The sequence below is a fragment of the Chiloscyllium punctatum genome, chromosome 39, assembly GCF_047496795.1.
Source record: "Chiloscyllium punctatum isolate Juve2018m chromosome 39, sChiPun1.3, whole genome shotgun sequence".
Taxonomy (NCBI): Eukaryota; Metazoa; Chordata; class Chondrichthyes; order Orectolobiformes; family Hemiscylliidae; genus Chiloscyllium; species Chiloscyllium punctatum.
In genome coordinates this window covers 62,484,281-62,507,109 of record NC_092777.1, presented here as the reverse complement: position 1 = coordinate 62,507,109, position 22,829 = coordinate 62,484,281, and the positions used below count along the sequence as shown (strand labels likewise).

The 22,829-nt window shown below is 41.1% G+C and overlaps 2 protein-coding genes across 5 annotated transcripts in view; one reads left to right on the top strand and one right to left on the bottom strand.

The window, feature by feature from the left end:
- Positions 1-17,452, bottom strand: part of rhot1a (ras homolog family member T1a) — a 93,248-nt gene extending 75,796 nt beyond the window's left edge. For 2 of the 4 annotated variants that reach the window (XM_072558908.1, XM_072558911.1), the window contains exon 1: positions 17,120-17,452. In XM_072558908.1, the coding sequence (XP_072415009.1) occupies positions 17,120-17,156 (37 nt within the window). In that variant the 5' untranslated portion in view covers positions 17,157-17,452. The remainder of the gene's footprint in view (positions 1-17,119) is intronic. The other 2 variants (XM_072558909.1, XM_072558910.1) reach the window with 2 other exon arrangements.
- The window catches only part of LOC140463782 (sodium-coupled monocarboxylate transporter 1-like), a 195,248-nt gene continuing 189,649 nt past the window's right edge, over positions 17,231-22,829 (top strand). Inside the window, exon 1 of the mRNA XM_072558091.1 lies at positions 17,231-17,543. Within this exon, the coding sequence (XP_072414192.1) occupies positions 17,231-17,543 (313 nt within the window). The remainder of the gene's footprint in view (positions 17,544-22,829) is intronic.

The window sequence follows — 22,829 nt, the reverse complement described above, 5'->3', positions numbered from 1 at the left end:
GACGTTCAAACTGTGTGACATATTTTCTTTGGGACCACTGCCACCGTGAGGTTCAGATTCTCCAAACATCTAAAATAGAATAGCGTCAAATGGAATTGCAAACTCGGGAGTAACGGAGAGACATGCATAGTAACACACTCAAAGCGATTACTGCATATGTGAAAATCATCAAGAGAGGTGAAGCTTAAACTGACAGCCATGAACTCCTGCACAAATTCCCCATCTTTAAGTAAGCTGACAATAGTGGTTGTCAAAGTCCCACAGGACCATAGGGCTACTGTCTCATTAGAGACACAACTGGGGATGAATTTAAGCTGAGGGTCACTATCCTCAGGTGAGGGGTGAAGTCTTCATGGTGACCTCAGCAGTGGAGAATTGAACCCAGGCTGTTGATGCCCCTGCATTACAAACCAGTTAAGGGTGATCCCTTAACTTGTTAGAATCTGTGGACTCATTTATCACTAGAGTTGGGCTATATGGTTTACATGCTAATTTTCAAATGCAAAACCTATCATAACTCATGGAATCGTTCGGTCACTTGGGGTTGAGTCCCTACATTAAAGAGCGTCCTGCCACTGCAAATCTTCAATATATGTGAAAAGTAATTCCTGCAGCTTCAATATTAGCCATCCAAAATGCAATGTGTAATATCATCTAGGTTTGTAGCACTGCCAATCTCACCTATATTTGCTCTCCAAGCTGGCAGGTTGTCATACAAATGTTTCATCATCATGCTAGATACCATCACCAGTGTGACTTCCATGAAGTGTTGTTATTCTACTCCTCTTGATGTTTATATGATCTGGTCTGTTAAGGTGGGTTGTCTCATTTCTGGTTTTGCTCTTGTCATGGACTAGGCCAGACCACTCAAAATATTCTTAAGCAAGTAGCCCAGACCATAACTTTGCATTTTGTTTTGGTAAGTATACAGTGAAAATTATCCAGAGTACGTTAGCTAGGTTGACTACCAGGTTTTAAAACAGACATAAATTTATTCACAAAATTACAGAATGAAACACGCAAAAAAACAAAGAATATCTACAAAATCCAGTCTATCCAAACTACACTTAATTATGCTGTTTCAAATGTACACAACAGTTCCAAAAAACAAACCCATTTAAACACAGTAAAAAATGAAACAAAAGCTTACAGGTTCAAGTTAGAAGGGCAGAAGGAGAGAGAGTTTAGCAACCTATTTCCACACAGCTCCACAGCTGAATTTCCTAACTACCTCTGGACTGAACTGCTCAGCTGAGAACTGGCCACACCCCATTGACTTATACAGATTACTTCTAAAAACATAAAAGCTTTGGCCTAAAGTCTCATCTGTTTACGTATAAACAAAAAGGCCTTTCATTTCTGCACCAAACCCAGCCGTTTGGCTGTTTATAACCCCGCCGAAAAAAAACCAAGGACATAGTATCATTGAGAAAAAAAAGCAGCTTTTAGAAAAAAGGACCAGATTTGTGACATACAGCAGTGGTTTTTATATGAGGTCTATTTGTACATGTTTGCTGATGGCATCCCACGTTGAAAACCAGGCCTCTAGGAATTCCTGTGCTTGTCTCTGGTTAGTTCTTTCCAGGACAGTTACGTTGTCCCCGTCAATCTGTTGGCCCTCTGTCAGTGTGTATTGGGATGAGGGAGAATTGGTCGTGCCGCTTTGTTGCTGGATGGGGTTCGACCAATTCTCCCTCATCTCAATACACAATGACAAGGAGGGCCAGCAGATTGACGGGGACAACGTAACTGTACTAGGACGAGCTAACCAGAGACATGCACAGGAATTGCTAGAGACCTGGTTTTCAACTCAGAATGCCATCAACAAGCATGTAGAAATAGACCCCATAAACAAACTACTGTTGAGCAAAGCTGGAAATGATACAACCCACCTTAACAGACCAGATGATATAAACATCAAGTGGAGTAGAATAACATCGCTTCACGGAAGTTGCACTGATGACATTACCTAACACGGTGACAAAATGTTTGCATAACAACCCACCAGCTCGGCAAGCAAACCAACAACCGCATCCACAACCCGAGCTACAAATCTTTGCAAAATCCTTAAAAAAAACTATTTATGTTCATGGCCTGATGCTAGTGATTGACTGATAGAAATAACAAAGTGTAGATAGCATAAGTGCTGGAGAAACTCAGCAGATCTGGCATGACCTTTGCAGATAGGAAGAGTTAATATTTTGAGCCCAACTTAACATAGGAAGAGAAGGTAGCCATTCAGCCCCTTGAGCCTGTTCCACCATTCAATGAGATCATCGCTGATCTGTGGTCTAACTCTATATACTTGCATTTGGCACACATCCCCTATTATCTTTGTTTACCAAAAAAATGCATCTCAAATTTAAATTTTTGTGCGTGCGTCTGTCTGTGCCTGCGTGTATAAAAGTACTTCCTAACATCTCTCCTAAATGGTCTGGCCCTAAAGTTTAGATTTTATCCCCAAAACTTGGAATACTAAACTGGCGGAAATAATTATCTTTATCTACCCTGTCTTTTCCTGTGAATATCTTGAAGACTTTCATCAGATCACCTCTTAACCTTCTGACTTCTGCAATTTGTAGACCTACACAAACACAGTAATGATTATGACTGTAGTTACTGTATGACTTTGAAATAACACTGTCATTGATAATAATGCTTAAAAACTGGTATTGTAACTGCATCTTACTTTTCAAATTAAAAGTTTGGAGGAAATTACTGTAGATCACAACGTACAAGCCAACCTTTAAAATGTCCTTCCAAAAATGGAAATCAAGTTATATGCAGAGTATAAAGTATGAGCCATCATTGTTGGTGTCAGTGGTCTCCATGTGTCATATTTTATTTAATGAAATGGTTCTACAAATACAACTTTAACCAAAAAACAATCACAGATAGCATCTTCTGTCATTTACACAAAGTTCACCAAATTCATTCCAAGTCACTTTGGCTATGGGCTTCATTGTACAGATCCCATTAGCATCAGACATGGCATTTTCAGTTTCATAATCATCCCTCCACATTAATCACCACCCTCTCCATTCATTGAACTGGACATTCCAATTTTCTGAATGATCACAGTTTGTGCATTAAGTAAAGGCTAAACAGGTTGGGATTCCACTCAGGTCTTTAGAAGAATGGGAGGTGACCTCATTGGAACAAATAGGATTCTGAAGGGGCCTGTCAGGTAAATGCTGGGAGGGTGTTTTCCCCCAATGGAGAGTCAAGGATCAGAGGACATGGCCACAGAAAAAAGCAGCACCAATTTATGGCTGAAGCAAGGTGGAATTTCTTCTGAGGGTTGAGACACTTTGGAACCCATGGCACAGAGAGCTGTGAGGCAGAATTCTTGCGTATATCTAAAGCGGAGCTAGATAGATTCTTGAACAGAAGAGAAGTCAAGGGTTAAGGGGAAAAGGCAAGAAAATGGACATGAGGAATGGTCAGATAAGCCATGATCCTATTGAATGGCAGATAAAGTTTGAGGGGCCAAATAGCTTACTCGCTCCTTTTATGATTTTAAAAGCATCCCATAAGTTGGTACTAAACCCAAGTAAAACGTCAAATCAGCTGCACACATTTTGACACTTTGTGAACTTCTTTTTAAACTCCAACTAATGATCTGTTCCAATCAGTGTGAACATGATCCTCGAAAACCTTGTTGTGACAGACTTCTAAAAATTCAATTAAGTTGTTAGAACCCCCATTATAATTTTAGTTTGGGAACTGTTTCTTTGCAGGTACCTCTTGATCTTAATGACTATATGGGATCTGAATACGTTTCATGCTAATAACCTGTGTACATTGCTGAAGCCACCAGAACAGCAATTCCACATACGACCAAGTCATCTTCACCTAACCAACTGTTGTCATTGATAGGCACAAAAATCCCTGTTCGAAACTTGACTGTCAACACAGACTTTAATTTTGATCTATTGTCTGTACAGATTTCTACCTCAAGGAAATGTGTCTTCTCATACAATGTAAATTCTACTAGAACTGGGTAGCAAGGTTCAATCTGGTCAGGCAGCATCCAAGGAGCAGGAGAATCGACGTTTCGGGCATTCCTGAAGAAGGGCTCATGCCCGAAACGTCGAATCCCCTGCTCCTTGGATGCTGCCTGACCTGCTGCGCTTTTCCAGCAACACATTTTCAGCTCTGATCTCCAGCATCTGCAGTCCTCACTTTCTCTTCACAAGGTTCAATCTCATGGAATAGAGAGAGAACCAGCCACTTGGATGCAGAACTGGCTCAAAGGTAGAAGACAGAGGGTGGTGGTGGTGGAGGGTTGTTTTTCAGACTGGAGGCTTGTGACCAGTGGAGTGCCACAAGGATCAGTGCTGGGCCCACTACTTTTCATCATTTATATAAATGATTTGGACGTGAGCATAAGAGATATAGTTAGTAAGTTTGCAGATGACACCAAAATTGGAGGTGTAGTGGATAATGGAGAAGATTACCTCAGATTACAATGGGATTTTGATTAGATGGGCCAATGGGCTGAGAAGTGGCAGATGGAGTTTAATTCCGATAAATGCGAGGTGCTGCATTTTGGGAAAGCAAATCTTAGTAGGACTTATACACTTAGTGGTAAGGTTCAAGGGAGTGCTGCTGAACAAAGAGACCTTGGCATGCAGGTTTATCGCTCCTTGAAAGTGGAGTCGCAAGTAGATAGGATATTGAAGATGATGTTTGGTATGCTTTCCTTTATTGGTCAGAGTATTGGGTACAGGAGTTGGGAGGTCATGTTGCGGCTGTACAGGACGTTGGTTAGGCCACTGTTAGAATATTGCATGCAATACTGGTCTCCTTCCTATCGGAAAGAAATTGTGAAATTTGAAAGGGTTCAGAAAAGATTTACAAGGATGTTGCCAAGGTTGGAGAATGTGAGCTATAGGGAGAGGTTGAATAGGCTAGGACTGTTTTCCCTGGAACACTGGAGGCTGAGGGGTGATCTCAGAGGTTTATAAAATCATGAGGGGCATAGGTCGGATAAATAGACAAAGTCCTTTCCTGGGATTGGGTAGTTTTGAACTAGAAGGCATAGGTTTAGGGTGAGAGGGGCATTTTTTCACACAGAGGGTGGTACGTGTATGGAATGGGCTGCCAGAGGAAGTGGTGGAGGCTAGTACAATTGCATCATACAAAAGGAATTTGGATGGGTATATGATTAGGAAGGGTTTGGAGGGATATAGGTTGGGTTCTGGCAGGTGGGATTAGATTTGGTTGGGATATCCGGTTGGCATAGACAAGTTGGACTGAAGGGTCTGTTTCCGTGCTGTACATCTCTATGACTGTAACTGGAATGGTCCACAGTTCAACCCCTGGGCATAACAAATTCATGGACATTTGTGCTGTCAATATGATGTAGTGGGTACTCACTGCTCTCCAAGATAATGTCTGGAAACTGATAACTTGGGCATCAAGGTCTCTTGGAAATTCTGAAATACCTTGATCTTCTACTGCAAAAATAAACATTTTGCTCCATAAAGAAGCAATATACCAACTAGCTGCTGCCTTGAAGTATTTGCTGGACCAGTGTGATTGGTTCATTTAAATACATATATATGTGTTGCAGGAAGTTCAAATCTAGAGGCCATAGGTTGAAGGTGAGAGGGGAAAAAGAACCGGAGGAGAAACGTTTCAGAAGATAGCGTGTGCCTGGAATGAGCTGCCAGAGGAAGTGCTGGGTACAGTTCCAACATTTAAAAGGCATCTGAATGAGTAAATGAATAGGAAGGGTTTGGAGGGATATGAGCCAAATGCTGGCAGATGGGACTGGGTCAGATTGGGATGTCCAGTCAGCACAGACAAGTTGGATTAAAGGGCCTGTTTCCATGCTGCATGACTGTGTAACTATTCTGATGATTTGAAAAACCTAATAGGATACATTTTGCTCAATATCAGACCATTGGTTGACCCAATGATGCATTTGGGTTTAGGCATCTTCCTTAATATGGATATTTCCTTCTTCCATTCCCCACCAGTTTTCTACCAACATTAAGTTCCCCTTATTTGATAAGCTGGCAAATGGTATAACATTTAATTTGAAACAAGCTTCATACTTTACTGATTTTTGCAGGAGAACCCATTTCTGTTCATTGACACTCATTTGATCTGCTTTCTAGATTCCTGAGCAACTTCTTGTTAACAAAGGTTGTATTGCTTGTTTGATTCCATCTACTGATTTGTAACGTGAATACAAACCTAAGCAATGTGTTTCTGAGCTTAAAAATTGAGGCAACCTCCGAATTGGAGTATATTATCGTTAAAAATGTGGTGGAAGAATTAACTTGTATATTCAAGCATGTACCTAAATATGCATTTTGACACTAAAAGTAGGATTATCTTACAAGGTGCTATCTAGTCCTTAAATGGCTATTTTTATTTGGCAAGCAGGTGTAAGATCTATTTTGCTTGCAAAGATAAATCTTCTATATTGTTGATATTCCATAATATTTTTTGGCATGCAGTGGTGAAAAACGAAAATCTCGAATTACAATCATCTAAAAGGAGTACCACCTTCTGGTTAGGTGATTTAAAATGGCTACTAGATTGGAGAAGTTACAGAGCTTCAAAATGTGAAAGAATTGAATTATTAATAATCACATTAGCTACTTCACTGATTGCTAAAACTGATTCAATTTCAAGCCCCAATCCAAGGTTTGAGTTCTAATGTATAAGTACTACATCAAAATGTTGTTTGCTTGTTCAAGTTACTACAGAAGATCAGATGGTACTGTACATAAAAACAGTTTATTCAGAATCTTAGTTGAGAGTGTGATGCTGGAAAAACAGAGCAGGTCAGGCAGCATCTGAGGAGCAGGAAAATCAACTTTTCGGGCGTAAGGATTCCTGATGAAGAGCTTATGCCTGAAACGTCAATTCTCCTGCTCCTTGGATGCTGCATGACCTGCTGTGTCTTTCCAGTACCACACTCTTGACTCTGATCTCCAGCATCTGCAGTCCTCACTTTCTAGGCAAAAGGGAGGACTGGAGGTGCTGGAAACCAGGGTTTAGATTAGAGTGGTGCTGGAAAAGCACAGCAGGTCAGGCAGCATCCGAGGATCAGGAAAATCAACGTTTCAGGCAAAAGCTTTATCATTCCTATTGAAGGGCTTTTGCCCAAAAAGTCAATTTTCCTGCTCCTCGGATGCTGCCTGACCTGCTGTGCTTTTCCAGCACCAGTCCTCACTTTCTCCTATTCAGAATCTTAGGCCAACATAATAAAACCAGATAACAAGAAATGCTGTAGATCACAGCAGGTCAGGTAGTATGCATGGAGAGAAAACAAGCTAATGTTTTGAGTCTAGATGACTCTTCATCAGAGCTCCTATAACAAGAACAGATATGCTGTAGAGCCTTGCTGCATAGAGATTGACTGTCATACTTACCTATGTTATAAAGATTGCCCTTTAAAGTAATAAATTATTGCAAAAAACTTTGGGATGTCCTGTGAGCATGAAAAACCTATGTTGATAGAATTCCTTTTCTTTAAATAATTAAATAAAAATATCTTCAGTTACTTTTTAACTGCTAAAACAGGGTCATATAGTATAAACTGTTCCAAAGAAGAGTTTGGAACTAACATCAACTTTTTCTCTCTCCATAGATGTTGTCAGATTTGTTGAGTTTGTCAGTACTTTGTTTTTATGACATCATTAATACAAATTATTTGTCCCCTTCATGCATGAAAGTACCCAGTTCATACCCAAAATTTCAGCTGATCAAGAATGCATTTTATCCTATATTATGCACCATTCATCCAATTCCTCATTCCTCACCCAATTAATTTTCTTCCTATCCCATATCTCTTCTAGTTCAAAATTCTTGTTCTCAATTTCAGATCCTTCGATGACTTTCCATATTCTAATGTCGAGTTATCATCCAACTGAACTTCACTTCTCAGCTTACACACTTCACTCTTCCATTCTGCAGAACAGCCACTGGATTGGTCTGCTTTCTCTCCACAGACACTGGCAGACCTGCTGAGTTTTTCCAGCAATTTCTGTTTTTGTTTTTGATTTTCAGCATCCACAGTTCTTTAGACTTTTTAAAAAACCTTTACTTGTGCCTGGGCCACTGTATACTTCCTTTATTATAGGTTTTGCAATCAAACCATTGGTGGTGAAGCCTTCACTGGGTATAATTTCCTCCTAGAAAAATGTCTTAAATCTCTCCATCTTGCTTATCTTATCCTAGTTTTAAATAAAAAAAAGCCTCAAAACCCACCTCTGACCACATCTTTATTCATCTTCTCTCTTTCCCAGTGTCTGCTCAGTGTCCAGTGTGTCTTTTTAGGAAACATAATAGGGCACTCTGCTATGGTAAAAGGTGATTCAGGAGTGCAAATTAGTTAAAAATGGCATGGTAACAGAGCATAGATAGGGTATTCAGTTTATTTTGCATGCTGGATTAGTTTCAGATAAGATGGCAGTAATCAAAACTACATCTAGTCTTGGAATCACCGTGCCCAAAACAATTTTGTTGCCATTTTTATTCTTTCTTCTGGTCTTCCATGAAAACAGATTCACATTCACCTCAGTTGTAAACAAAAGATCATTCATGCCAAGGATACAACCACAGAAATAATTTTAGAATCATAAAAGAATTTTTAACTCACTCCATTTCAATGGTGGACAATTTTCTCTATTAATATGACAAAGCAGAACGCAAGTCTGTACTATAATCAAAAATGGACACTTAGAAGAATTGAGCTGTGAATTAGAATGCTGGTGTGGAACCAACTGTGATTGCTTGTTTATTTTAACATTCCTCTTACCCCACAATGCTATCTCACTTTTCATAGGAATCACTATTCCACATGACAACCTGGCTAACATCAGAAACTACAACCTGCTCTCTGGTGTGTATTTTCAACTTTTTTTTGTTTCCTTGGTAACTCCTGCCTCTCATTTAAACATTATGTGTCTTTGCTTCAATTAACTGTCTGACCACAAAAAAAATAAGTGAAATAAAATTAAATCAAGGCACCCAACTACTCATTTGAACTAGGAGTTAGCGCAGCATGATATAAGTATTTGGGAGAAAATTGTCTGCGTCTACCCTATTAGGCACAAAATGCAGCATCAATGCTACAGAGATATAAAAAATTGTTTGATTTAGTAAAAATACATTGCAACAACTCACCAAGGTTACCTGAGAAATATCTTCTACATATATAACTTACATAACCAAGAGCTCCAAGTCACATAATCCAAATCTAGTTTTATACTTTTCTTTCATTGTTGCTAGGTCAAAATCCTGTATTTCCTAACTTCATTGCAGAAGTATACAAGCACAAAGACTACAAAATGCAAAATGACACTTCAGCGCCACATACATATGGTCAGTATCAGTTCATCCATAACTAGGAACTAAAAATGAAGAATGTCATGAATGTCATTGCATTTTAAGACAACTGATTTGTTAACAGGAAAACAACAGGTTAAAAAAAGGCGTCACTTTTGCGTTAATAAGTTGTGAAGAGCGATGTTCCAAAGGGATCAGTGCTGGAAAATCAACTATTTACAATATATATAAATGTCTCAGATGACAGAACCAAATTTATAGTGGCTAAATTTGTTCATGACACAAGATAGGAAGGAAACAAAGTTGTGAAGATGACCTAAGGGGAGTCTACAAAGTGGTCAAGTGATTGGGCAAAGAATTTGGCAAATTAAGGATAATGTGGGAAAATATGAACTTATCCATCTTGCAGGAAGAACGTAAAAGTAGCATATTATTTAAATAGGAAGAAACTGTAGAGCTCTGACGAGGGGGGAAATCGGGATGCCTTGTTACATGAATCACAAAACCAGTATGCAGATACAGCAAGTGATTAGGAATGCAAATGGAATGCTGTTGCTTATTACAAGAGGAATGAAATTTAAAAGTGGGACAAAAGCAAATTACTGCGGATGCTGGAATCTGAAACCAAAAGAGAAAATGCTGGAAAATCTCAGCAGGTCTGGCAGCATCTGTAAGGAGAGAAAAGGAGTTAGACTCGAAACATCAAGCTCTTTTCTCTCCTTACAGATGCTGCCAGACCTGCTGAGATTTTCCAGCATTTTCTCTTTTGGGTTTAAAAGTGGGACGTTTTGCTGTGGGAGTACAATGTGTTGGTGAGACCACATGTGCACAATTTGGGACTCTTTATTTAAGGAAGAACATAAGATGTTATACAAAGCCTAGAACTGGACAGACACCTTGGATGGGTTGTAACATTATGAAGCAAGGATGGAGAGGTCAGGTCTGTGTTCATTCGTGTTTAACTGAATTAGAGACAATCTTGTTGATACATAACGGGACTTGACAGGTATATCCCAAAAGGATGTTTCGCCTTGTGAAAGAGATGGGAACTAAGCAAGAGAGAGTTTAAAAATAAGGGGTCACCTATTTTAAGGTGCAAATGAGCCTTTTTTAAGATCAGATTACATTAGTGTGGAAACAGGCCCTTCGGCCCAACAAGTCCACACCGACCCCCATACCCCTACATTTACTCCTTACCTAACACTACGGGCAAATTAGCATGGCCAATTCACCTGACCTGCATATCTTTGGACTGTGGGAGGAAACCGGAGCACCCGGAGGAAACCCACGCACACACGGGGAGAACGTGCAAACTCCACGCAGTCAGTCGCCTGAGGCGGGAATTGAACCCGGGTCTCCGGCGCTGTGAGGCAGCAGTGCTAATCACTGTGCCACCGTGCCGCCCACTCAGAGGGTTAAGTGTCTTTGGATCTCTTCAATAGAGATCAATGGAGACAGTGCTGTTAAATATTTTCAAATGCAGAGTGTCTTCGTTGTTAGTCAAGAATCTAAGAGTATCAGGTTGTACACGAATGTGGCGTTGAGCTCACAATCAGATCAGTTCTTATTAAATGGCAGAGAGTCTCACAGGGCTCTAATGGACTGTTCCTATTCGCCGAGCTGGGAATTTGTGTTGCAGATGTTTCGTCCCCTGTCTAGGTGACATCCTCAGTGCTTGGGAGCCTCCTGTGAAGCACTTCTGTGATCTTTCCTCCGGCATACGTAGTGGTTTGTCTCTGCCACTTCTGGTTGTCTGTTCCAGCTGTCCGTTGCAGTGGTCGGTATATTGGGTCCAGGTCGATGTGCTTATTGATTGAATCTGGGGATGAGTGCCATGCCTCTAGGAATTCCCTGGCTGTTCTCTGTTTGGCTTGTCCTATAATAGTAGTGAATTCATGTTGCTTGTTATCTGCGTGTGTGGCTACTAAGGATAGCTGGTCGTGTCATTTCGTGGCTAGTTGGTGTTCATGGATGTGGATCGTTAGCTGTCTTCCTGTTTGTCCTATGTAGTGTTTTGTGCAGTCCTTGTATCCAAAAACTGATACCCGCGCAATTTCATCAGATGCCTAAGGGAAAGACTACGGAACGAGGACATGCCACAACCCAAAGGACTAGCCACACTACCATACATCAAGAGCACTTCTGAACTGACAGCCAGACTACTGCGACCACTAGCACTCATAACAGCACACAAACCAACAGCCACTCTCAGACAACAACTCACCAGAACGAAGGACCCAATACCCAGCATGAGCAAAACCAATGTAATGTACAAAATCCCATGTAAGGACTGCACAAAACACTACACAGGACAAACAGGAAGACAGCTAACAATCCGCATCCATGAACACCAACTAGCCACGAAACGACACGACCAGCTATCCTTAGTAGCCACACACGCAGATAACAAGCAACATGAATTCAACTGGGACAATACTACTATTATAGGACAAGCCAAACAGAGAACAGCCAGGGAATTCCTAGAGGCATGGCACTCATCCACAGATTCAATCAATAAGCACATCGACCTGGACCCAATATACCAGCCACTGCAACGGACAGCTGGAACTGACAACCGGAAGCGGCAGATTCAAACCACTATAAATGCCGGAGGAAACATCACAGAAGCGCTTCACAGGAGGCTCCCAAGCACTGAGGATGTTACCTAGACAGGGGACGAAACGTCTGCAACACAAATTCCCAGCTCGGCGAACAGAACCACAACAACGAGCACCCAAGCTACAAATCTTCTCACAAACTTTGGACTGTTCCTAATCCAAACTTGCTTGCAAGTAATAACATACAAATATGAATCAGGAAGATGAGTACGTCGTTTGGCCATTAAATGGTAGATTGGTTTAATAAGATTATAATTGACCTGATTGTGGACTCAACCCCATTTTCCTACTTGCCCTGTTAACATTTGACTCCCTTATTAGTTACAAGTTTACTTTTATTTGCCCTAAAAATATTCAATAATCTTGCCTTCACAGCTCTGGGGAGAGTGTTCCACAGATATGACCCACAACCAGAAAAAAAACCTTCATCATCATCAAACAAGAAACTCTTATTTTTAAACTGTGCTCCCTAAATCTAGTGTCTACCCACAGGGGGAAATATCCTCTCAGCATCCACCCTGCCCAATCCCCTCAGGATATTGTATGTTTCAATAAGTTCATCTCCCATTCTTCGAACAGATACAGACCTGTCTGAAATTTAAGATATCCACCCCTCCTCACCCCATCCCAGAATTATTCAATATTTAGATAACTGAAAAAAAACTTGAAAAAATATTGACAATCAACTCAAAATCTGAGCTTTCTGTATCATTATAGCATATTATCTATGTCCTTGATAAATATGAGAACATTACCTTTTTGTAACTTCTGCAAGTAGTTTATGTTGAATATGCGTAGCAAACACAACACACATACTACATATTTAGGGTAAGAGTTGATGCAAAGGCTTGGGGCATTGTGGTATTAATTGGATTTTGCAAAATCTGCTCTTTGGTCAGACAGAGACTTAAAGTAAGTTCATTTTTATATACTGTACCATAATTCAAGTTTTGCCTACATTGGTATATTTAGACCATCTGATTGGTCAGCCTCAACTAACAGAAAAATTGAATCAGAGGAAAGCTCATGAACCAATCAACTAGTGATTCTAAGTTGAAAGAAAGCCAACTGCAATAATTAATGATTTCTCCACAACAGTCGAGTATTCATAGGGATTACAGCTGATAGTGAAATGTCACATCCTACGAACTCAAGTCTCTTCATAACACAATTTATACATTCATGTTTAATACAACTCAAATTAAATCCGAGCTGGGTTTTCTATCTGTCGACAGTATGACCTAGGATGGCACGATGGCTCAGTGGTTAGTACTGTTGCCTCTCAGTGCCAGGGATCCAGGTTCAATTCCAACCTCGGTGGACTGCGTGGAGTGTGCACATTCTCCTTTGTGCCTGTATGGGTTTCCTCCAGGTGTTCCAGGTTCCTCCCACAATCCAAAAAATGTGCAGGTTAGGTGAATTGGCCATGCTAAATTGCCTATGGTGTTCAGGGATGTGCGTTAGTCTGGGTTAAACATAGAGTAGTGGGGGAGTGGGTCTGGGTGGGTTACTCTTTGGAGGGTTGGTGTGGACTTGCTGGGCCAAAGGGCCCATTTCCACACTGCAGGGATTCTATGACTCACCCTCAATGGTAACAAATGAAAGTCAGAGCATCTAAATGCATAAGAGTTAAAATGGCGTATAGTTCTGACCTCTGTCAGGTTTCATTACACTAGATGTATATCAGACTTTAGTGGTGATTGGGTGTTGCATAGCTAGATATATTTCCAGCACTAGCATGAATTTGCCACCAGTGAAATGAGAATTCATGGTCTAACATCTGGTTTTCACTAACATTGCAAATTTAAACTCTGTAAATTGGGAATACTCCTCAAGTTATTAAGTGCCCTGATAAGAAACGTTGTTGGAAGCAATTATAAGTAAGTTATCTTCAGTATTGTTACTGTCTTATTGTATTATCTTCTCCCTCAGAATGTCAAGGAGAATGTGAGATTGTTACTTGCATTTTCCAAAGCTCTAACACCTGTGAATTAAAAATATAAACCTAAAAACAAGGATTTCAAACATATGATTTTTACCAAAGTACCAAACCTGTTGTCACAGGAGAAAGAAACAACAGGATTGGAAAGAATGAAAATACATACTCTCAAATTGAGTGAATGGGAAGAATAACACAATACAGATTAATCAGGTAAGAGTTGGGAATAAAGAGAAAGAGATGATAGAAAAAATTAGAAATAGAAGTGCTGCAAAATCTCAAGAGGTCTGGCAGCATGTAGGGACAAAGAGGCAGGGTTAACATTTTGAGCTGAAAAGTGTGGTGCTGGAAAAACGCAGCAGGCCAGGCAGCAACTGAGGGGCAGGAGAATCGACGTTTCGGGCATAAGCCCTTCTTCAGGAATGAGGCTGGTGTGCCAAGCGGGCTGAGAACACCAACCTCATTCCTGAAGAAGGGCTTATGTCCGAAATATCGATTCTCCTGCTCTTCGGATGTTGCCTGGCCTGCTGCGCTTTTCCAGCACCACACTTTTCAACTCTGGTCTCCAGCATCTGCAGTCCTCACTTTCCCCTAGTTGATCTTAACATTTTGAGTCCAATATAACTTCTTCAGTTTCAAAGAAGTCACAATGGACTGGAAACTTCAATTCTGTTTCTCTCTCCACAGATGAAGCCAGACCTGCTAAGTTTCTTCAGCACTTACTGTTTTTATTTCAGATGTCCAGCAACTGCAGTACTTTTTATCTGAGAAAAATACTTGGCAGAAGATTTTTTAAAAAAAGTACATTTTGTAGCAGGTTCGTTGTTAAGTGGCTGTTAACAGAGAACTGGCTGATTAAATGGGAATGGATGTTATGGGATCTCTATGAAAGCTTCTGGTTGAAGCACAAATCTTCCATGGCCCCAAAGGTTCACCTGTGGTACAGCACAACCAGGAGCAGCTACCTCTCCATCAAGCAACATTTCCTTTCCAAGTATCAAATAAGGCCTGCCTTACTCCAAAATATTGTGTGGGTACTTCCTCCAAACATTATTACAAATCTTACTGATTCCCTCCACTACCTCAAAATCCACACCACCCCCATAATCAATTACGTTAGTCATGGCTTGCAGTCACCACTCTTCTATCGGAATCTGAAGGTTTCAAATTTCCACTTGAGAGATTTGATGACATAACGTGAGGGTGATAGTTCAGTGAAGCAAGTGTCATCTGGAACACTGGATATTTTAACAAGCATTTTTCTGAAGGGTGCAACAATTCTCAATGAAAAACAGGAGAGTTCACCCAATATCCTGGCCAATATTTACCTCACTTCTAGAGCAGAGGGAAAAAATGAAGCTCTGCATGTTCCTTCTCTTTGTGCCACTGGCTAAGATGTCATTTTCTCTTGCCTCCAATTTTCTAACCATTAAGATGGATAAAGAAGTGGAAAACTGTGATCACTATTCTTGAGAATTAACAAAAGGAGACATTGAACTGCCTGTAAGATTGGTGGGACTCAGAGCAGATAAGGCAGTATCTTTTCCCTAGGGTAGGGGATTTCAAGTCTAAGGGCTATACTTTTAAATCTTTCTCTTCCTTACCTTAAAAGTGGTTCATATGTGGAATGAACTTCCAGAGGAAGTGGTGGATGCAGGTACAGTTGCAACGTTTAAAAGACATTTGCATAAATACATGATAAAGAAATGTTTGGCAGTTTGTAGGCCAAGTGCAGGCAGATGGGATAAGTTTAGTTTGGGATTATGTTCAGCAAGACTGGCTGGATCCAAGGATCTGTTTTTTAAGATGTATAACTATGATTGCAGCTGGTAAGGAAGGTACAGGATTCAAGAATGAGATCGCTGTTTTATCCCCAAGTAAAGTACAATTTACTTTTTAATACGTGATCAACTGAGTTGAAAAGACATTAGAATGGCAACAGGAAAGGATAATACTGACAGCAGACATCATACCAAAAAGGCAGCAGAAGAATTTGGGAAAGAGAAACAATCATACGCCTTCTCAGTGGGGATAGTCACAAAGTCACAGACATAGAGGTATACAGCACTTAAATAGACCCTTTGGTCCAACTCGTCCATGCCAACCAGATAACCTAAATTAACCTAGTCCCATTTGCCAGCATTTGGCCTATATCCCTCCAAACTCTTCCTATTCAAACACCTACCCTGATGTCTTTTAAATGCTGTAATTGTACTAGCCTCCATCACCACCTCTGGCAGTTCGTTCCATACATGCATCACCCTCTCAGTGAAAGAGGTGCCCCATTGGTCCCTTTCAAATCTTTTCCCTTTCACCTTAAACCAATGTCCTCTAGTTTTAGACTCCCCTAACCTGGGAAAAACCTTGGCTAATTACACTATCCATGCCCCTCAATTTTATAAACCTCTGTAAAGTTACGCCTCAGCATCCGACACTCCAGGTAAAATAGTTCTAACCCTTTTCCTCTAGCTCAAACTCTCCAAGCCTGGCAACATCCTTGTAAACCTTTTCTGAATCATTTCAAGTTTAACATCTTTCCTATATCCATGAACTAAAATGATGACCCAAACAAAAGTTTCTCCCTAACCCTCTTTTCGTTAGATGCTAAAAGATGCTTATTCATTCATGAGATGTGGACATCTGTCTAGGCCCACATTTATTTTCTATCCGTAATTGCTTGAAGCACAGTTAAAAGTCAACCACATTACTGTAGGTCTAATGTCACACGTCGGCAAGGATGTCAGATTTAATTGGCAAGAGGAGCGCATGGCCAAGATGTTTCTTCATGACGACGACGACGACTATAGTTACACGGTTGACATTAGAATCGGTTCCCAGATTCAAATCCCACCGTCTGCCACAGCGAGATTTCCCAGACCGTTAGTCTGGCGATCGAAATTACTAATCTACATTCAGTTTACTCCACCGTTTGACCACTTTTAACGCTTTAGATTCTCACTTCTCAATATATAGTAGCAGTGGGAAGGTCACGTCCGCGGGTACATGACAACGTGAATGGTACCGCCTCAGTGGATTTCTCACAAGCATCTTTCCTCATAAATATCAACTCCTTTCACAGTAAAGTGGGAGAAGGGTAGTGAATGAGTGCAGTGTATCTGATTCTCCCCCCCAATATCATTCAACTCCTCTCCCCGCCTGTACCCAGGCCTCAGGCTGGTAACCCCTGCAAGTGTTGACAGCTGCGGATGGGGACAATTTCCTTCTCCCAACGCATTCAGTTCAAACTCACGTTCTCCGACGAGCAGAATCCTCACGTCTTTCCTCATTTTTGCTCCCCCGATGTGGTTCGACCTCAGCCCGAACGACAGACGAGCTACGGACCGGTCTCCCAGGAGGACCGATGAAATTTAGGCCCAAGCAATGGGACCAGGCCCAACAAGCCGCGCCGCCCGCTTTGATTATTTGCTCCAGAGAGAGTTCAGAGGCGGGTCACCTGGCCGCAGATGTCCAGGGGGTGACCCCTGATTCCTCACGAATAAACCCCCAACCACCCCCCACCGGCCTCTACTTCACGCCATCCTTCAGCCAGACCGTAAATGTCACCTGTCTACGCATGCGCCGCCGTTGCCACGCACCGCCAATCCTTCGCGCGCCCCCGCTCACGCACGTTCCCGACGCGCGCGCCTATCCAGGGCTGGCAGCCGAGAGGAACAGTGATGGGCAATTCAGCCCATTTGAGCCTGTTTCGCTGTTCAATGAGATTGTGATTGATTGGTCTAACTCCATATACTATATCTGCCTTTGACTCATATCTTTGAGCAGTTCTGCTATCTATCTCAAATTTAAAGTGAACAATTGATCGGGCAGCACCTAGGGACAAAGAGGCAGGGTTAACATTTTGAGCTGAAATGTGTGGTGCTGGAAAAGCGCAGCAGGCCAGGCAGCATCCAGGGAGCAGGAGAATCGATGTTTCGGACATAAGCCCTTCTTCAGGAATGAGGCTGGTGTTCTCAGCCTGCTTGGCACACCAGCCTCATTCCTGAAGAAGGGCTTATGCCCGAAACGTCGATTCTCCTGCCCCTCAGTTGCTGCCTGGCCTGCTGCGTTTTTCCAGCACCACACTTTTCAGCTCAAAATGTTAACCCTGCCTCTTTGACCCTACATGCTGCCAGACCTCCTGAGATTTTGCAGCACTTCTATTTCTAATTTTTTCTATCATCTCTTTTGCTCTTTATTCCCAACTCTTACCTGATTAATCTGTATTGTGTTATTCTTCCCATTCACTCAATGTGAGAGTATGTATTTTCATTCTTTCTAATCCTGTTGTTTCTTTCTCCTCTGACAACTGGTAGAGAGTTCTAGAATGGCGCCTAGTTCTGGAATCTCCAACCAGTGGAAATAGTTTCTTTATCCATCCCATATTAGACCTCTCATATGTTTGCAAACCTCAGGGTCTCAAGCTCACCTGGAGTGTAAAGAGCAAGAACTCACTTTTTAAGTATCTTGACTGATTATATAGTCAATGTGGCTTTATAAACTTATCATCACTTTGTAAAATAATGAGCAAAAGAAGCAGAAGTGATATGAATTTAAAACATTTTTTCACACAAATAGTAGTTTGAGCCTAAATTTGTCACTAGAGAGTGTGGGTGAAAGAAAATTCAATTACAACATTAGATGTTATAGAATCCCTACAGTGTGGAAACGGGCCCTTCGCCCAACATGTCACACCAACCCTCCAAAGAGTAACCTACCCAGACCCATTCCCCTACATTTACCCCTGACTAATGCACCCAACCTACACATTCCTGAACACTATGGGACAATTTAGCATGGCCATTTCATCTAACATGCACATATTTGTTTGGATTGTGGGAGGAAACCAGAGCACCCAGAGGAATCCACACAGACAGTTGCTGGAGGTTGGAATTGAACGCAGGTTCCTGATGCTTTGAGGCAGCAGTACTAACCACTGAGCCATTGTGCCACCCCAATATTAATTTACATTGTAAATAATTAGATGGTTATTTGCAAAGGAAAGATGTATAGAGTTACAAGAAGGGGGCAGATGAATTACATAAAATGAACTGTTCTTCTGGAGAGCTGGAGCACTTATGAAGGGCCAAATGGCTTTCTTCTGTGCTCAAACAATTCTGTGATCACTTATTCTGTAAACCACGTATTTTCATGTTTATTTAGGATAGCTGAAAAGGTGTGGAGTGTTTTATTTCCCCTTCCAAATCTAATTTGATTTCGTCCCTGCCCTCCCTGTTATGAAGATGCGGGTATATCTTTAAGAGAATTAAAAGCAGCAAAACAACCGGACACAGCACTCCAAAAGGTAACAATGTTACACTGCATCAAACAATTCAATTAGTTTGTTTGTTGCTTGTAGCCAAAAGCAAACTTGAATTCAGCCAATCAGTTTAAATTATACCCGAAACATATCAAACTCCAATCAAGTTTGAATTGAGTATATTGACAATCTTAAAAGGCAATGACACAATCCAATGCTCTGGAGTATATGACCAGGGAAAACTGAACAGTTGAGAGGAGAACTGCCATGACCAAGTATGTAAAAAGACTGCCTGAAAAACAGCTCTCTTAAAAAGGCACCTTTTTGATCAATAACCTGTAAAACAGAAATTACAAACCAGAACAAAAGAAGACACAGGAAGATCTGAAGACAAGAACCAAAAGCTGTCTGGTTTTGAGATAAATGTTGTTTCGTAAATCTTAACTGGGAGTTTTATCGGACTTGTATTATGGATGGGATGGTAAATGATAGGTTAGAGTAAGGAATGGTAAATATTTGTTAATTAATTATTCTCTGTTATACTTTAAGAAATAAAGTTGTTAATTTTTACTTTAAATAGTTCTTGGCCACTTGAAATTTTACAGATTACTGCACGGGATAAATCTTTTCTGTGTTGCTGGTTTTAAATTGAGCAGGAGGGTTTAGCAGGAGAGATAACATCTCTCTCACTTTTTTGATCATGCAGCATTGCCCTTTGATGAGAAGGGCACTGCTTGTCACTGGCCACTCTAGTGTTTTCTTTCTTGCTGGTGGTGGAAAATGAATAAAGATTTACACACTTGTTGTTCTCATACCTGTACACACACAACATGGGTGCCAGGGAAAGTATAAGTACTACCACTGTTAGGTGGTAGTGTGGGGGAAAATAAAAAAAGGAAAAAAATCTGGGAGATTTAAGAAGATCTAAGAAGAAAAAAACAGGAGTGAAGGTACACGCAGTGTCTACTAATACACTTGAGATTTTCAGTGAGAGGTGGGCACCACAGGATGTGGAGTGTTTTATTTCCCCCTCTGACTCTATTTTGATTTAGTCCCTCCCTTCCCCTTTCACGTTTTGATGAGAAGGGCACTGCTAGACACTGACCACTCAGGTGTTTCCTTTCTTCCTGGTGGTGGAACACGAATAAAGGTTTACACACTTGCTGTTTTTCACTGTGTCTGAAACCTGCACACACCTAACATGGATGCTGGGGTATAAAAATAAGCACTACCACTGTTAGGAGGTAGTGCGAGGGTAGATTAAAAAAAATAAACAGGAGTGAAGGTGCATGTAGTGTCTACCAATACCCTTGAGGTTTTCAGCAGAGGTGGGCACTGTGGGGTACAGAGTGTTTTATTTACCCCTCCAATTCTATTTTGATTTAATCCCCACCCTCCCCTACAGTTTTTTGTTCACTTAAGCATTGCCCTTGATGAGAAGGACACTGCTTGTCACTGGGGACTCAGGTGTTTCCTTTCTTCCTGCTGGTGGATATGAATAAAGTTTTCTGCACTCATTGTTCTTCACTGTGTCCTACATGCTCTCGAAGTTGTTGCTGGGGAGAAATAAGCACTACTGCTATTTGGCAGTAGTGTGGGAGATTTAAAAAAATATATATATAGCATGAGATTAGAATCTTTTCAACTGAGGACTAACATTAAAAAATGAGAAGAAAAAAGATAATAAAAGCAAACAGGAGTATCAGGGGTTCTGGTCACTTTCGGAACCAGCTCTGAGCTAGCTGGTCAGAGTTCATGTACTGTGTATGTGTAAATAGTGACTTGATAATAGGATACTGGCTTCAGTGGTGACAAGAGAAAACTGTATGGTCCTGAAGAAAATTAATTTGCAACAGTTGTCTTTATGTTGGTGTAAGCACTACTGCTATTTGGCAGTGGTGTGGGAGATCATGCTTTTATTTGGGCAGCTTAACTTGCTTGACCCTGCTGTTGAAGACTGGGCCCTGTATGCGGAAAGAATGTTTTTTTGGGAGAATGACTTTGGGGCTGATGAAAAGCAATGAGTAATTCTTCTGACTATTTGCAAGTTCACAACATTTTCAGTTACTAGGAACCTAACTTCTTCTGAAACAGCAGATACTAAAGCCTTTCAAGAGTTGACAAGATCAGGTTACATCCATTGGAAGATAATGGGAGGGTGATCGAAGGTGCTTGGTTTCTATGTCTGTACTGGAGCTTAGATCTTTCCTAGGATTGGTGAATTATTATGGAAAATTCATAGGTAACCTGACCTCCATCCTGGTACCTTTACATCTGTTATTGAAATGAGTCAGCCTTGAAAATGGTCACATAGCCAAGAAGTAGTCTTTAGAGAAGTTAAAAAGCAGTTATTATCATTTAAGTTGTTGGCCCGATCCAATCCCAAGCAAGAGGTGGTGCTGATCCGTGAAGCCTTCCGGTACAGAATGGTATCAGGATTGTGTTGGCTCAGCAGTAGCCTAACAGACAGAAATGCCCAATAGCGCATGCTTCCTGAACAAACTAAGATTGCTGTTAAATCTTTCATCTTTTAGAATAAGCTGAGGTGTCACTTTTCTTTTGTAAAACCTTAAGTTATCTCGAGAATGTAACTTAAAAGAAGTTCTGGGATTTACAGATTAATGAACCGAAACCTGCAACACATTCTAAAAGATGAAAGATTTAACAGCAATCTAGTTTGTTCAATATATTGTTTTAATTGCATGATACTGTGATCTTTTGCAATAAATTCTGTGTCTTATGATCCTGCTCCACTAGTTACCTGATGAAGAAGCAGCACTCTGAAAGCTAGTACTTCAAAATAAATCAGTTGGACTATAACCTAGTGTCGTGTGATTTATAACTTTGTCCACCTCCATCAGGGCTACTTAAAGAAGACAAGGCTAAATTGCCCACAACTTCTGGTTGAATTCAGCAGTGGGCCCATATTCTCAGTGCCTACAATTGCAAGTTGGAACATTGTCTGGGAGGCCAGATGGCAAGTGTAAGTGTCTTGACCCACCTCCCACTGGCAGATTCACCACTGCTGGTGCCTCTCCTGGAAGAGTCTGTTTTGATTTTAAACTTTCTGGACACCCTTCTGGTCACCACTGACAATATCCGACTATGGATGCAGAAAGATCTGGTCCTAATGAAAGGAAAACAGCTGGTGGTGATGAGGAAAATGAAAAGGCCAAAGCAACCAGAATTTTGATTTGATTTATTGTTGGTACATATACCTAAGTATAGTGAAAATTTTTATTTTGCGAGCAGTATAGGCAGATGATGGCAAACAAGGACATACACTTTGTAGGGTATTTAGACTGAGAGAGGCAAGGAGGTTACAGCTGAACAGGAGGTGCACAAAGCAAGATCAAAGCATGGTTTGAAATTGGAGTTTCATTCAGCAGTCAAAAAACAGCAGGGAAAAGCTGATCTTGAACCTGTTGGTGCACGTGTTCAAGCTTTTGTATCTTCTGCCTGACAGAGATTGGAAGAGGGTAGAACCAGGGTACGAGGGATGTTTGATGTTAGAACATAGAACATAGAACATAGAACAATACAGCACAGAACAGGCCCTTCGGCCCACGATGTTGTGCCGAACTTCTAACCTAGATTAAGCACCCATCCATGTACCTATCCAAATGCCGCTTAAAGGTCGCCAATGATTCTGACTCTACCACTCCCATGGGCAGCGCATTCCATGCCCCCACCACTCTCTGGG